The sequence below is a fragment of the Stigmatopora argus genome, chromosome 2, assembly GCF_051989625.1.
Source record: "Stigmatopora argus isolate UIUO_Sarg chromosome 2, RoL_Sarg_1.0, whole genome shotgun sequence".
NCBI classification, from domain to species: domain Eukaryota; kingdom Metazoa; phylum Chordata; class Actinopteri; order Syngnathiformes; family Syngnathidae; genus Stigmatopora; species Stigmatopora argus.
In genome coordinates, this window is record NC_135388.1 from 15453839 (window position 1) to 15471061 (window position 17223).

General features: G+C 39.6%; 1 protein-coding gene across 2 annotated transcripts in view; it reads left to right on the top strand.

The window, feature by feature from the left end:
• Nucleotides 1-17223, top strand: part of ankrd11 (ankyrin repeat domain 11) — a 75970-nt gene that overhangs the window by 39526 nt on the left and 19221 nt on the right. For both annotated transcript variants that reach the window (XM_077588018.1, XM_077588019.1), the window contains exons 3-4: nt 11424-11569; nt 14391-14523. In XM_077588018.1, the coding sequence (XP_077444144.1) occupies nt 11483-11569; nt 14391-14523 (220 nt within the window). In that variant the 5' untranslated portion in view covers nt 11424-11482. The remainder of the gene's footprint in view (nt 1-11423; nt 11570-14390; nt 14524-17223) is intronic.

Here is a 17223-nt window from a genome sequence, read left to right on the forward strand (position 1 = left end):
ACGTAAGCACAACCAGGAAGTGTCCGTAGCGTTATAGTGTTCACCAAGCCTCTGGGTGGAATGATAGCATGAGATACACGTTACGCAGGTATCAAAGCTGATCTTTTAACAATCGACTGCAAGACCTTAGATCAGCCTTAACATCTATTGGGATGTGCTGACATGGTAAACGCTACAAACATATCTACTTGCATCTGGCCAGTCAGAGCACGTTTAACTTGGTAAGACGGCTTGCTCTAGGTAAGATGGCAACACCCTGATAGGCACAAGTGAGTTTTTTTCACATTTTATGCAAGATACATTTTTTATTTTCTTGAATTTCATTCATAGACGTCAAAATAAATTTTGTTTAGCGTTTTATCTGTTTCTCTTTTCTCTATTTTAAAATAAATGACCGTATCGGCTATATTCTCTTGCGTTATGTTGTTTCGTCTTTGTAACCTTGCAGTTACGTGCAGTACCCTCGATTCAGTCATCATTTTTTGCCTGACAATTGCAGCTTATATGCGAGTAAATACAGTAAGAATGATGCTATCAGAAGACACACTGCAAGCAATTGTAGATATACAACGTGATGGATATGTGCTTGGTGAGGAGGTGGCCTGTGTTCACCTTGTTAAAAATGGAAGCTTTGTATAGGAAACTGGAGTAGGTCAGGTTTTAGGATGCTGCACATTCAGGGAGCTATATCATCTATCCGACTTCCCGAGGCCCAATGTAGCCCTTGTCCTCTGAATTCACTACCTCACAGACAAACCTCATTGCTACCACAAGGCTGTTTGTCATAAAATAAATTAGTAGTCATGTATCATGAGAATCGTAATACATATTTTCCAATTGTTCATGTGAAAAAAAGTTCCTTTTTGTAATACTGTGTAGTGCTGTCTAACATTTTTTTTTGTCTTGTATGCTGGTTAATGTGTTTTTGTACTATTTAGACTATAGTTAACATTATTTTTACATAATGCACAAAAGCCTTGGACTCGTGTAAGTAGTCATTCAAGCATTCCAGGCATATGATCTAGCTGAGAAAATGCCGTTTGATTTTATTGAAATGGAGTCAATTTCATTCCCCTACGTTTGTGTGACACATGACACAGGACTAATCATCTCAGGAGTAGGACAAAAAATAGCCGCTTTGGAAAATGTTCAACAAAATAAGGTCAATTTTTACTTCAAGTCTCTAACGTTTTCTACTTACGTCACCTATGTTGTAGTATTTTGATGATACCAGCACTATGGAAGTCCGTGCATGTTGTGGCCTTATACTGTAAATAATGTGTTAACACTTGCTCAAACCGCTCAGTAGGTTCTTTTCTTTTCAATTAGCTTGTTTACTGATGTTTACTCGCTCATGAATGCATGTGGTAGGCTACAACACTCGTAGTAGTTGTGTTAAATCGAATTTGAATTTTATTTGGCATTATGACAATGGACAAGAGATATTTCATTTTAGTTGTGAAACCTGTGAGCACTGGGATGGTCTATTGAATACATTTGCCGTTGTGCTTGAATTACACAAATGCGCTGTCTTTTGGGGCTGGTGACCTTGAGAATCACGTACATCCACGGGGTGAACTACTGTTCAATTTAGCAAGTCACTCTTTGCTGGGTGTAATTCCACACATCTTCAGAATCTCGTGGCATATTGTCTTTTTTTGTGAAGCGTAAATTGACTAAATTAAATAAATAAATCTACTATGCCCATTTGTTTTTGAGTTGATGTATTAGTTTGGTCGTATTAAATGCACCGTTTACCTCGCCACCTCTTGAAATGCCAATCTAAATACCATCTATTTCAAAATACCTCAACACAACCAACATATTTGCACAATAGTAGCTATTTTCATGATTTGCCAATTTGACGGCATCCAGGCAATAGTATGACTCTAGCAAAGTGACGTCATTCCTCACGCTTACCTCTGTGTAGTAGCGAGGACTCCCTGTGTGCCACTGCGTGACTCCAAATCTAATAAAGAGCTATGAAAATAACCTTTACTGTTTATCCAAGTTCTGATCAGAAGACAAACTCAATTGTTTCAGCAACCTCGGAAATAGGGCCCAATCACATGATCAGATCAGGGCTTCTTTAATAAAAGTTTGTCTTGATAGTTTTGAGAAAAAATATATTGTCCTGAGATAATTGTCGTGACAGGCCCAGGCACTGCAGCCCCCTCGACCTGACCTCGGAGAATATGAAAGTGAGGGAGGTCGGAAGAAACGATGTACATTTTTGTGTGACTAGCTGGATTCACCATAACTGGTTAGTCCTGGCAGTTGCAGCAGTGGCTTTGCATGTTTGATAGGTCCACAAGACTTACTGTAAATCCCTAAAAAGAGGGCTTCCAAGTCATGCACAGTTGAGGTTCATGTAGCGCCCTGTATCACTTTGTTTGATCACAATTTAATGAGCAAGTGGACATATTTTAGTAGTGACTGGTGGGTAAATTGTATTAAAAGAATATACATTTCCACACAAATTCCACATTACTATTTGCACCTCCTCAGTATGGCATTGGTGTATTTTCTAACACCACTTTAATGAGGAGCCATGCCAAACTCTCCTATCTTTGCTCTACAGTGAATGGCCTTTCATTCCTCCATCTTTCCATCCTTCCCTGCCCAGTGATTTATAATTCATCTGGGAGCCTGACTCTTCTCCACCCCTCTGCACCAGGACAGAATTAACATTCTGTTTGGACCCCAGCTATGCAGCATCCACCTCTGTGCAGGCTGCGTAGTAAGGATCTGTTTGAAATATTTGGTATCATAGTTATATTGCTGGTCACCCATTTTCCAGACTGTAAATAACTTGCCAGTCTGAATGTGCGCTGCTGGTTACCGCCGTTTTCATATGTGCCAACTCAGCACCTCGCCCTTCACCCTCTGCATCCAGGATTACACAAAGTAATCCCCGCCCGGTATGTTTAAAGTCACATGGATGCTGTTTTCACTTAGAATTTTTTTTAACAATATGAAGGTTTTGGCATTGCGCTATTGAATTAACTGTTCTTCATTTCTTAGTGTGTTTTAATAGGTGTTGTTATTTATTTTTAAACTGATCTTTTGTCTGTTTTATGCATGCGTGTACGTTAATGAGGGAATAAATAGAATTTAAATTATTTTAGCAACTACGTGGAATTCGACGGTGGGTAAAATGTAAAGTTGTCTGAATACTCTTCCACACATGAATTCAAATGGTGTAGTGTTTATGCAAGTCATTATGGAGGTCTCACTGTGGACACGTTAGTGGCAATTTTGTGATCAAGGTGACCAAAAAACATTCAAAATCTTCTTTATGCCAGAGTGGTATTGGCTTGTTTGTCTCCCACTGCTTTTGCACCTGTCTTTTTTTGTCGTTTGCCTTTTGGTGATGTATACAAGTGTTCATAATCAGATACATAGCCAAATTGCATAGCAATGGCCAGAATTAGAGTTGGGGGGCATAACAAGGAATTGTAGTTATCACATTGCATAAAGAAATTGCAACCAATGTGTTTAATTCAAATATCAAATGAAATATTTTAGCCTCAAAATGATCAAAACATCATAATTGCTCTTATTTTTATGGCTTTATGTAGAATATAACTTATTTTAAATGTACATTTATTAAATCCTCGAAAGGCCTTTTGAGTTCGTTTGGGCATGTTAAGGCAAGAACATTTACCTCTTACCATGGAATTCCCTCAGTTCTTTAGCATCATATTTGCATTCTTTAGACTACTTCGTACCAAATAAGCATTGTTGAGATGCCACATTCTCTCTTAGTATTGTTGCTGACAATGGCTTTCCTGTATACAAAGAACTTTCACAGTCACCCGATCTCAATCCAATAGAGCACATTATTTGGGTGTGGTGAAACAGAAGATTCACATCAGGGGTGTGCATCCGACAAATCTACAACAACTGTGTGACGCTATCATGTCACAAGGGGCCAAACTCTCTGAGTGGTGTTTCCAGTATCTTTTTATTTTTTTTATTTGTTTTTTTCTTCTTTGGCTGGTCGCCTGATGGTGTAGAGCAGAGGTCTCCATACTGGTCCCCGAGGACCGCTGTGGGTGCAGATTTTGGTTCACACCGATCCAACACAAACAGTTTCTCCTAAAAAAAAAAGAAGCACGTGACTCCAATCCACTGATTGCACTTCAAAGATGCCAGATTGGTGGAAATGTTTTCTCTTACAGGTTGGAACGAAAACCCGCACCCACTGCGGCCCTTTCTGGAATAGTTTGGGGACCACTGGTGTAGAGGTTCACCGGCCTGACTTCGGTGCGGGCAGGCCCGGGCTCTATTCCCGCTGGTTGCGGTATGATTGTGAGTGCGGGTGGTTGTCTGTCTCTTTGTGCCCTGCGGCTGGCTGGCGACCAGTCTAGGGTGTTGTCTGCCTTTCGCCCGAAGTCAGCTGGGGTTGGCTGTGGCAACCACCGCAACCCTTATGGGGATGTGCGATACGGGAGATGAATGATTGAATGAATGAATGAATCTTTGGCACGAAAAAATAAGGCAGCTCTGAAGGAACAAGGGGGTCCAACTAGAAAAGTACACTGAATAAACTTATTGGGAAGTTTATTAGCCTCTTACTGTCTGTTTTCATCAGCCCTTGAGATTTTCTCAACCTCCCATTCATTTGACCACATAATATCCTTAAGTAATCTTGGTCATTTCACATTTACACTATACACATGATATTGACACACACGTAACTTTACAACACAGGGGCATTGACTACAACCCATTAAATTTTGCAAATAATGTTGCTCACCGTATCACAATTGTGAGACTTGTTTTTCATATCGCCCAGCTCTAAAATGACTGACTTATCAGTCTGTAATGCTAGAGCACTGTTCTGAGATGTTTCCTCACCTCATCCACAGCTATTTCACGGGCTTATCAGAGAGGTCTGCATCTGTCTCATCCCTGAGTTGCTAAGCAACAGGCTTCCATTGTGTGTATGTGCTCACATGTTTCTGTGGAGAGATGTTCAGAATAGAGAAGGGCAGATGAGAGAAAAGTACTCAGAGAGGAGAGGGTGAAGAAATGAGGGGGGTTGAGTCAGAGCGCTGCTCGAGAGGAGAAAGCCTAAAGCACTTAGATTGCCTCTTGCCTTACTGCAGTCTTGCTGCATATATACATACACACTGTATATATGGGCCTGCCACTACCTTAGGAAGGTCACGAGCAAGACGGCAACAAGCACTGAGCACTTATTTGATGAAAAAGAGAGTCAGCCATGCTCCATATAGAAAATTGAGACCAAGGGATTTGATTGTCTTTATTTCCATTTAGACATCAAATCCAAACAAAGCACTTATACCAGTGCATCAGTAGACACCAGCGCTTACAGTCATTTTTGATCCAATTAATGTATTGATCAAAATGACTTGCTGTGGTAAAATATTGAAAGCAGAATTTCTCTTATAGCCAATCAGAGCTATATGACACTGTACACTTGGCCTTCCTCTTTCTATAGGTTCCGTGAACAGTGCTTGTGTAGGTTTTGTCATGTGTTCATTTGTCAGCCTTGGTTTTATTTGTCTGCACAGATCTACAGTGAAATGAATGGGCCCAGGTCAGGGACTGAGCTGTGCTCTCGTTGCCTGGATACAGCAGCAGAGCCTGGCTGCCTCTATTTGCACACCAAACAGGCGAGCTCACTGCTCCTCCTTTCTCTCTGTAGCTTATTTTCCCCACTTTGCCAACAAGACAGAGACAGGAAGAAAAATAACTTGGATTTGAGAGAATTGTTCATGTATAATTTGGAAGTGCAGTAAACGGTCTATCCATTGTACAGACAATTGCCGAAAATGGAGATGTTACTTTGAATTATTTTGGGTATTATACAGCTGCAAAGTAGTATCGTGTGTGCTTGGCAGTTGGGAGAATGACAATGCCTGCCTGCACTTAACCATGAATGCATTTACAGATAATGTTCTCTCATGCTAAACCTTGTGCAGCAGTAAGGCCAGGCCAAAAAGCAAGAGCTCTCGTCACATCACATTACCCTCTTATAGACCCGTCCAAAAAATCCTGGAAGGTGAGCAGACAAGAATTTCTATAACTCCGAGACTCAATGGTCAATTCTTCCTTCCTATTCAATCCATGGATGTTTTCAGCATTTATTTTAGGAATATTTAATCTATTTGGAAACACCATCAAAATTACTGCAGAGCTCCTTTAAAGGGTTTTGTAATTGATATATATGAATACTGTTAAGATTAGATCTGAGTTTCGGGTTCGGGTTCTGTTGATGGTCGGAGCCTAATGCCAGGTTACTACGGGCAGTAGGCAGGGTACACTCTGAATCAGTTTCCGATACCTACGGACAATTTAGAGCGTTAAATCCACCTACCTTGGATGTGTTTTGGGATATGGGATGACCTGTGCCTGAAGAAAACATGCAGGCACGTGGAGAAAATACAAACTCCATACAGGAAGGCCGGACCCCAGACTTGAGACCTTGATATGCAAACTGTGGGAAGTCCTAACCCCTCCACCATGCTTCCTCTGCATGAATGTAAATATTTTGTAGGCTTAAACATGACACAATTTATATTGGAAAATGTTTACTGACTGTGACCGATCAAGTGTATCGGATTGTGCCATGGTGCTTGCAAATGCACACAATATTAGCAACCACGGCACATGTGCCTAGAAATCTACAAGCCCACCCCTGTATGAAACTGCTGTGCTTCTTAGCCGCCAGGTGTGCATGCATGTGTACAGTGACAATCATGAGATAGAAGTAGCATAAGGTTAGCGCACTTTTCAGCTATGTGATTCTATTTTGTGATATCGGTGTTGATTTGCTCTAGCGCAGCGCAATATTGGAAAACATGTTGAATTTCATAATATTTTCAACCAATAAAATTGATATTACAGTTGTACCTCCGCTTACGAAATTAACTGGTTCCAGAACTTTTTTCGTAACTTGAAAATTTCGTAAGTAGAGGTGTACTTTATATGTAAATTCTCTACTTCGTTCCACAGGACTCACACAACGGTGTGTGTGTTCAAAGCAGTTTCTTGAGAATATTGAGTTTTGAATTAGACATCAATATTTCAAATTTTGACAAATTTAGGATTTTTTTGTCTGTATGGTTCAAAATGTTGATATATTGGGTCAGATAAAAAAACAACAGTTTGGACATGAAAGCTCACTTACTTGTGCCTGCCATTGCTCGCTCAGGGCGCCACCATTTTACTGTAGTTAAACGTGCTGTGAATGGCCAGACGTGAGTAGCCTTGATACATGTGTTCGTAGTGTTTACCATTTTAGCACATCCTAATAGTTGTTGAGACTGATGGAAGGTCTTGCGGTCGATCATTAAAATATCAGGCTTGATACCCGCGCAATTTGTATCTGATTATATTATTGAACCCAGACACTTGCTGAAAACTATACTGCTACGGACACAGTTCCTGGTTGTACTGCTCACGTGATTTCCATTTTGAATTTGTCCACGTGCAGGCAACACGAATGTGCAATCCAGCAGACGATCCTAACCCCTGCGACTTCTGATGGTAAAAACAAAAACAAAGAAATAACTACTCACTGCATTTTCACCCTACCTAAGCACTTGCAAAACATACTTGGAAAAGGGTGTTAAGAGGACGATTTTGTCAGCCTGCTTCACATAATGTTATGCTAGTTGTTAGCTAATATATCCAGATTTGACTAAATAACTGGTTCAATCGATAAACAAAGTTCGACATTGTACCTTTTTAGATGTTAATCGTAGATCCACTGCTCGGATTGCCTTTCTGCCCTTTCCATTGGAATGGAAGTTTTTGCAAAATGGATTACTCTGAAAAGCAGAACTCACTGTGGCTGTGATAGTCTCCAAAACCGAAGTGCTTGCAATCATCATGGAAATTCCGGCAGCAGGAGGGAAAAGCTATGTGCCACAGTATGTCTACTTCAAGCTTTTCCAAGTCATCTTGTCTAATCTCGAGTCATTGCCTCCAGAATGAAGTCAAGACAAGTTTTGACTCACCACTCAAGCCTGTCAAGTTGATTTTCAGGGGATGTATTGTAATGAATTGATTAATTGATATTTTGACATGCATTTACATAAAAGTAAAATTTTCACTTGCAAATATGGTTTGCCAGATATTTTCACATGGAAGTCCAGAAACAGAACGTGGCCAATATTTTCAAATTATCATGATCTTTATTCCAATTGAAGTTTAGCTATGGTATTGTTTTTTTATTTATTTCATCTTATTTATTTTGTTTTTTTGAAGCCTTGACCAAGTGGGTTGCCACTAAATCCGAGAGGTGTACATGCTGCAATATGCTGAATCGCTGGCCTCTGTCTGACCGCAGAGGGAGTGGCTGTTGAAGATGAGCAAATCCAATTGGGGGGTGGTGTATGTGAAGAACAGAAACTATGAAAAAAGGCCTATGGGAGCTATATTGATTTCTGGATATTGACACTTTCCTGCTGTTTGGAAACAGTTGCCGGTCATTTCATGCCTAAAACATTAAAAAGTTGTGCATGATAACCCCCCTAGCTCCACCACCTTTCTTCTAGTTATTTTTTAAGGGAAGAACTAAACCTCAAATTGGATTAACATTGCAACCCTGAAATAACAATTAAATGAAGTAATTCATCAATGTACTTGACTGCTATATTTAGCATTAGGTCTGAGTAGAGCTGGGCGATATGACAAAAATTGTTACCATTAATAAAAAAAACCCTAATGTCTTTTGTCTTTCAAATTTAAAACTTCAAACTTCTGTGAACAAGTAAAACAATTACTTTCCTCGTTATTCAATTATGAAAGTAACTATGTTAACTTACTTTAAAAAAGACTATCAAATCTGATTTTAATTTTGTTGTTGTTCTGTTGTACATTAACGATAAGACATCTCCCTCCTTACATTATGAAAAGTAATGAGTAATAAAACCTACAGAAATTTTCACAAACAAATATTATTATAATTTTGCCTTCAAACCAAAAATTGCTGTGCAATATGAAATAAATAAAATAATCAACTGCCAAGCACTCTTTTCAGAAATTATGTAAATTTACCAAGTGAAGTGTAAGTTCCCTAATTTGTTCTTTATAATGTTTTATGTGTGTTTTTCTAAAACTGAAGATATTTTAATGACATTTTTTTCTGTTTCCACTCCTGGGAGCAGGTGTCGGAAAATTTTTAGAATCTTTTAGAATTGGGGAGGTGAATATTGCAGCATATTGATATTTCTACCATGTCCTTCTTTACAATAGTGTTTTCTGACCGGGGCCTCTCAAGTTTCTACCTTTTATAGTACAGATGATTTGTCTTGTTGCTGTTCTTTATTTTACCCGCAAAAGGGGAGTAGTTCAAACTATGTCGCTGTTAATCCTCTCTTGGCTGGCTGGCTATTTTGACTTGGTTGTGGTGGTGGTGGTGGTGTTGGGGAGTATAAATAGCAGTCTTTGAATCGGATAACTGCAGAAAGAAGAGGAGGGTGGGGTTAGTGAGATGTTAGCGTGCCAGTGAAGATAGGATGGCATGTCTCTGAGGCAGGGGGAAAAAACTATATGCAGCAATTGTTTCATCTGCCTAGTCTTTCAGTCACAAGGATGATTATAGCTGAATGCAGTCAAAAGAGAGAAAGCATGATTTGGAGGAAGAGACTGAGTGATGGCATGCATTATTAATTAAAGACCCTGAGGAGCCAAAGACCTCATCCCCACATGAAGGAAAGTTATATATAGGGCAAGCAATTTTATTTGTCTGGATGCTTCATGCGGATCAAGGAAATCCAGCACCTATTTTAACCAAGTCCATTGAGTGTTTTGTAGACCACCAGTAAAATTTCATTTCCAGCAGACGATCAAGGAATCGGGCAGAACCGTCTCGCTTGCCAAGGCTATCGGGAGCTAGTGCAGTTTTGATGATTGGTGTATTATGTTTCATTTTCCTTGCATTTTTGTGGACAGTAGCAGTGGCATACTAGATTAGCTGCAGCATCCTGATTGATTTTTTAAAGCCAGCATATAAAACATTGTAATTAAGCAGTAACAAATTGAAGTAAAAAGTTATAGGTTATTTCATGTATTGATTCAACAGCATCCCTTCAATTCTGGCTGTTTTTATGTGGTAATAGTTAAGATTATGTGATAATCTTTAAATGGCAAGGCTGAGTTAATAATTCTACTGAGATTTCGAGGTTTATTTTATCTGTCAATTATGTAGAGCAGGGGTGTCAAACCGGTCCTGCAAGGGCCGCAGTGGGTGCAGGTTTTCATTCCAACTCAACAAGAGGATACCTTTTGCAAGTGTAATCAGTTAATTAAAGTCAGGTGCTACTTATTTTAGAAGACACCTGATTGGTTAAAATGTCGGTACTGGATCGGTTGGAACAAAGACCAGGACCCACTGCGGCCCTCGGCGGAATCGGTTTGACACGTGATGTAGAGCGAAGGGGAGCACATATCTTTGGCCTAATATGCCAAAAATGATTACCTCTGACTTTACTGCATTTTTCTTGAGAAACTTTACTCACGGAGAGTAAGGCACTATAGTGATGTGTGCACACTGAACTGTAGAGTTGTATTGTCATCTGCATAAGGGATGTTCCTTAATCTAAGCTAGAGGAAGTGTATAGATGTTGAATAAAAGGAGCCTGAGAATACCTATCCGAAGAATAAAATTTGAACCATTGAACCCAGTCAGCCGAGTAGTATGCTGTTGTCAGCTATGCCAAATGTGGCACTGAGATCCAGGAATACCAGTTTACATGTGTCATTATTCCAACAAATATCATGTATTACTTACATAAGTGGGCGGCCTGGTGACAGAATCGTTAACACGTACGCCTCACAGTTCTGAGATCGAGGGTTCAATCTCCGCAAGATTTCAACCTTCCTGTTTGACATTTGCATTTTCTTGCTGTCCCTGCAAATGTTTTCTCAGGGTTCTCCGGTTCCCTCCCCAATCCCCAAAACATGCATGGTAGGCTGATTGAACACTCTAGATTGCCCCTAGGTATGAGTGTGAGCGTGAATGGTTGTCCACGTGCTGCGATTGGCTTGCAAATAATTTAGGGTGTCCCCAGCCTGTTCCCTATATAGTTGTCTTGGTAAGGTTTGAGCAACCCCTTGACTCTCTCGAGAATAAGCAGTACGGAAAATGAATGAATGAATTCTGAAAAGCACGCGCTCAGTGTTGTGGTGTGGCCAAAAGCCAGACTGCAATGAGTTAGTGCATACATTTTCTTTAAAATTACCCGCTCCTCCGCACAAGTCATTTTTCAAATCTCATAATTTAAACACGTGCTTGTGGTACAACTCATTTGAAAGTGTAGAAGTGAAGCTTCACACTTGTTTTTTTAATTTAATTTTATTTTTTTACCTGAAGTCAATACACCAGTTAAAACCATTTCTATTTGAATCTTATAGTTTTATAATTATTTTTTTTACCCTTCCAGACATGTGATGACGATGCAATGGCAGCGTGAATGAAGCTTGGCGTGGGGAGAGCTGAACGATGCCCAAAGGTGGGGGTTCTAAAACCCCCCAACTGGACCACTTCCCACATAACACCGACATGGTCGAAAAGCAGGGTGGGAAGAAGGTAAGTTAAATAAAAGAACATGCTCAGACTGTTCTGTGTTTTGTGATGTAATATGACTTTTGGGGATTAGGGCGTTATTAGAAAATTAGGGAACATGTTCAATATGGATTCAAAATTAACATTAGATTGATATACAGAGGTAACCCTTATGAAATGAAATGGTTCCCGAACTTGTTTCGTAACTTGAATTTTTCATAAGTAAAGTGGTACTTAATATGTAAATTCTCTAATTCCTTCCACAGTCCTCAATTAAACTATCAACTAAACCTTTTAAAAACGATCAAGGTGCCCCAATTTTGTATGAAAGATGTAAGAAATACACAAAAATGAGAGAAAATTGTGCATAAGTGTAAGGAGGAAGCTAGCATTGGGCAAGAGACAAAGCACACAAACACATGCACATAATCACATATCTAAATAACTTCTAATTATTCATAAAAATAGAGCTCCATTGGAGTAACATTCTCCATTTCGCCGTTTAATGCTTCCTTCTGCTTCAATATCGTAGCGATGCTAAGTGGGTTACGGCCGTTCTACCTTACAATATCAGTCATGGATGAATAACATGGCCCGCATCTGCATTTCATTCGCACCAGTTATTTCAGATAAAGAACAAAGTTGTTTTAACCACATTCAGAAAAAAAACCCAACCTTGTTACAACTCTGACGACGAACGGCTGTCAGAAGAGAGTTGTTGTTTTTAGACTGCGGATGGGAGGCCACTGCATTGTAGGAGATGTATTTTTATGCTTTAGGGCATTTTGTTACTTGGATCTTGTTTTTGTATATTGGAACTGTAATTTCTGTATCAAAGGGTTTCATAACCTGAAAATTTCATACGTATAGGCATTCATGAGTAGAGGTACTGTTTTTTTTTTTTTTTTTACCTTATCTGTTACTGCATAAACCCTACAGCTTAGAATTTAGCAACTTGCCCCAGATAAACATACAAAGACTGTTTTTTTTTGTCTTGATTTTGTCCCTTCCAATAATGATTTGGCACCGCAGGTACTATAACTAGAGTTTTAGTAAGAAGTAAAAATGTAGAATCACAATTGGAAACTGTTGCCGTTATAAATGTATTCACGTCCTCAAAAATCTATATTTTCAAGATATACATATTTTGTTTGAATTTTGATTGTGAATTCATTCTTAAGAATGTCTTTGTTATGTAATTGTCTTTGCAACTTCTGTTAATATTATTTTTTTAAAATGTCATGTTGCCCAAATGCTCAATGTGATGTGTGCAGTGACGAAAGTAGGAGCAGGAAGCTTTCCCCTAATTTGGCACACTTACACGGTCTTGTTATTTTCCTTAGAGCAGAGCGTACTCACTGTTAGGATACAAGCAGCAGCAATAAGAAGCAAGGCATAGAGGTGCAGCTTATGCAGGCATAGATTTACAGCCGCCTGCAAAGGATTGCATCAGACTCTGGCATGGAGGAAGTGAGGGAGTGAAGCACACAAGCGCAAGTGGAAAGCAGAGAGAAATAAAATTTGAAAAAGACAGCAAGGTGTTGTATGAAGGCACATCGGAGATACGCATACAATAATGGCGTTTAAAAATAAGAATATCTCTAAAAGGCAGTTGGTGTGCAGCACTGCTTAAACTTATAATACATGTTCTGATGTCATGGTTCTTTATTTGTCAGCATTGACCATTACTTTGTATTGCTGAGTGTAGACTGAGATATTGATCACAAGTGGAAAAGTTTCTCCATTTTGTTTTATGACCTCATAGGCTTCTGACTGAGGTGGGGAAAGGGGGGGGGGGGGGGGGTTTAGTTCAACTTTATCCAGGGCAACACACGTAACCAAACAAACAAATTCAAATTAACTTGGATTAATATATACAGACACACTCAAACATACGTTTAATGTAACTACACAAAACGGAATTCTAATTTTGTTTATTTTTTTTTTTTTTACCTTCGTTCTGGCCGGGTTAGCTGTTTCCCACGCCTCCACCCTCACGTTCGCTATCGATGGGCTGTTTGCTGTTGTATTCCCTTCAAAATATTCCGAAAATGATGCACACAAATGTCCTCACAATAGGATAATGCACGGCCACTTGCCAACGAGAAGTAGTCTTGAATGAGCAATCGCGGGAGCTAACAGGCTAAGGAAGGAAAAGCAGGAAATGCAACAGCTCAGCCTACCCACGAATTGATTGTGGGTAATGAAGTTTTATTCTGAGAAAGGGTGCCATTGGCTATGGGTGTTGTGTGCACGAGTATACTTCATTACCCAGAAAGCCCTCTTTTTGCCTGCGCATGCGTGTTGTGCGTTTTCTGGTCCATGTGTAGGAGAAACTCGTCTGAAGAGAAATCGTTCAGTGCTCGTAGATATCTGTTATACACGAAAGAGATGCGGCAAAAAAAGACAGTGCGCTAGAATGATAAACAGCCTCTCATTTCATGGCCACCTGGCTTTCTCGCATTTCGATATTTTTCTCGTATCTAGAGCGAATTATTTGCTTGAAATTTTCCTTGTATCTCGAGCATCTTGTAGGTAGAGCTGCTCGTATGTAGAGGTACCACTGTATTTATTATGTGCATGTGTAGATTACCCAGTCATATAACTCCCATTAAAAATCCAGTGATGTTTTCTTTAAGATCGTCTCCAATGCATTCTAATATATTTGGTATAGTTTATCACATTGTCTCAGATTTATTATCTAGTATCCCGTGAAGTGTCTAAATGTCACTCCAAGTATGGTACACAAACAATATTCTACTTGAGAAATTGAGGTCGACTGTTTCTAATCAAGTTTGCTCGTGTTCTTCGAGTTTTTCAATGATGTGATTGTTCTCATTTATAGGAAAAAGTGTTGTCAAACAAGACTCCCAAATTGGATCGTAGTGATGGAGTTAAAGAGATGAAAGAGAAGACATCCAAAAGGAAACTGCCATTCACTACTGGAGCAAATGGAGACCAGAAAGATTCTGACTCAGGTGAGATTATATTTGTATTACTATACTGTGTATTTGTACCCATACACTTTTTTTAAACTAGGAACTTAAAATCAAAATGTTCTATTATGATCATTGAACTAAATATTTTTTAACTTGGTATACTGAACTTCAAACTATTAGTTAGGGTGGAAAATGGATTTTACCAGGACTGCCTGTTTGTGCTTGATTGGGAGAGTATCTTAAAATGAAATATTTTCCGGTGAAGAGCATAAGAGGGGATGTGTATGTCCTAGCTAAACCAGTCCTGGCTTCCGTAAGGGTGTTTTCTCTAATTAAGAAATGAATTGAATTGAATTTAATGCCGTTATTCTCATTATGCAAGTATAATGAGATTTAAAGCTTCACCATGGAGTGCACAAATAAATAATCAAAAAATAAGTAATAAATGAATGAAGGTCTAATACTTGTGCTTGGCTTGATTTGGGGAATTTGTGGCTTCAGGATTTAGTTTGTTAATAATGTTCCAGCTCAGGGCTTTGGTGACTGCCTTCATTTTCTGCTTTGGCTGAATAGCCACTTTTCTGTAATTACACTTTGAAAAAGCATTCCATTCTTGTCGGTAGTCCGCAGAAATCCTTTGCACTATTCATATTTTTTATCACGTTCTTTATCAATTTGCAAATTTTTCATTGTTCTATCTTGTGTAGTATTTTTTTAGTTGCACTTTGAACCAAAGTGTCACAAGTCCACTCGGCTTGCCCAGTTCGGCATGATCGTTCCTCATAACCGTTCGATGCTTGCTAACTCTTTTTTCCATGGACTTCCTCTCTCTCTTCTTCAACCCACATCCATTTCCTTTGCAGAAACTTTTGTTGAATTTCCACAGCTTTTTCCCCAGTTTTGGATAAAATTTCCTATTTTGTACATTGTAACAGCCAGAGCTCGGACAATGTTGAATGATCGAATGAACACAAATGACATGAGGAAAAAAGTTTTCAGTCAGAGCGTGTCCGTGTAAAGGGGCCGTAAGTGTTGTAGGACATAAGTTTTTCTCCGCCGTGTCAGTGTCCTCTGCTCATCCTACTCATCAAACTTATCTATTTAGTTTGCTATGTTTTGATGTGTCTTGGGAACTTGGTCATGATGTGATAATTCTCTACTGAAGGAAGATGTGAGCTAAGACATTGATAGTTTTTGAGAAGGTGCTCTGTACTGATCTACAGATCCACAAATTGTTCCACATTGGCTACATCGTGACAGTTGTTAAATGATTATTTATTAATCTTATACCCAGTGTCAGCTACACTAAACTACCTCTTTTAACATTTTTTGCACAGAGGCAGTTGTTTACTTTCAGGATCTCTAGACCATGCCGCCTTTTCTATAATTAGTCTCTATTTAAGCGTAAAAAACAAAGGAAGTGATGTCATTTTGAGTGTTACGTCGCCATCTTCAGTTTGTCATTACTGCATTGTAAATGATTGAGGTAAACAGTACAGACGTGTCTTTCCTTTCTGCTGTTTTACATATGGAAGCACTTGCGAATGTCTGCAGTCATTTGTTAGTTTGAGAAAAAACAACACCTCTTTGCTCCTCCCCGTGCAGCATCGCTATCTTAAGTGTGGCATTACCAATTGTATGCACTGGGGGCGAAGGATACCCATCGCCATCTTTGGTGTGGCAATCCTGTTTGGGAAATAATGAAGGCGACCAGTAATTATGTGACTTTGCTGCCCCTTATGTTACATGTGGAAGTTCATGTGGACATATGTAGTAATTTTTTTATATTTACTAACAGCTCCTCCCTCTATTAGTGTGGGCTGTCGCCATATTTTAAACCAAAATTTACCAAATTTTAAGCATCGTAGGCAAACAGTACCCCAGTCCTTATTCAGTGGGACAATAACACATTATAGATAATTGAAGCGGAATACACAGACGTGCCCTTGTTCCTCCTTATTTCACATTTGGAATTGCTTGTCATAGTCAATTGTTCCTTTGAGTAACAGCAACACCACTTCTTCTGTCCACAAAGAAATGTCATTTCTTTTCCACGGCCATTGTTTACAGTATGTTTCCTCTCCAAATCGGAGGAATAAGCTTCCGCATTCTTTTGGGAAATTTCCGCTAGCAAATGAATTTTCCGCATCAGAGGTAACCGCGATGACAGTGACGTAACATCTAAGGCTGGTGGCTTCTTTTTGCGCTTGTTTTACTTTTTGTATGTAGTCTCTGCAAATGTTAGTTACATCTTGAAGCAGTGGGGATGGATGTCTTACACGCTCCTCAAAGGCCAGTGTTGCCAGGTTTGATGTTAGATGTGAAATACTCTTTATATATTTTTTCCTAGTGCAGACGTTGCCTTAGAAGCCTGTGGTATACATTTATTCATTCATTTTTTGTACCGCTTATCCTCACGAGTCACGGGGGTGCTGGAGCCTATCCCAGCTGTCTTCGGGCACCAGGCAGGGGACACCCTGAATTAGTGGCCAGCCAATCGCGGGACAACCATTCATGCTCGGACTCATACCTAGGGGCAATTTAGAGTGTTCAATCAGCCTACATGCATGTTTTGGGGATTTGGGAGGGAACTGGAGTGCCCGGAGAAAACCCACACAAGCCCAGGGAAAACATCAAACCCCTGACCCCAGAACTGTGAGGCCGACGCGCTAAACACTTGTCCGCCCGGTTGCCCCTGTGACATACAAACGTTATTCATTTTTTTCTGTTTCCCAAGGA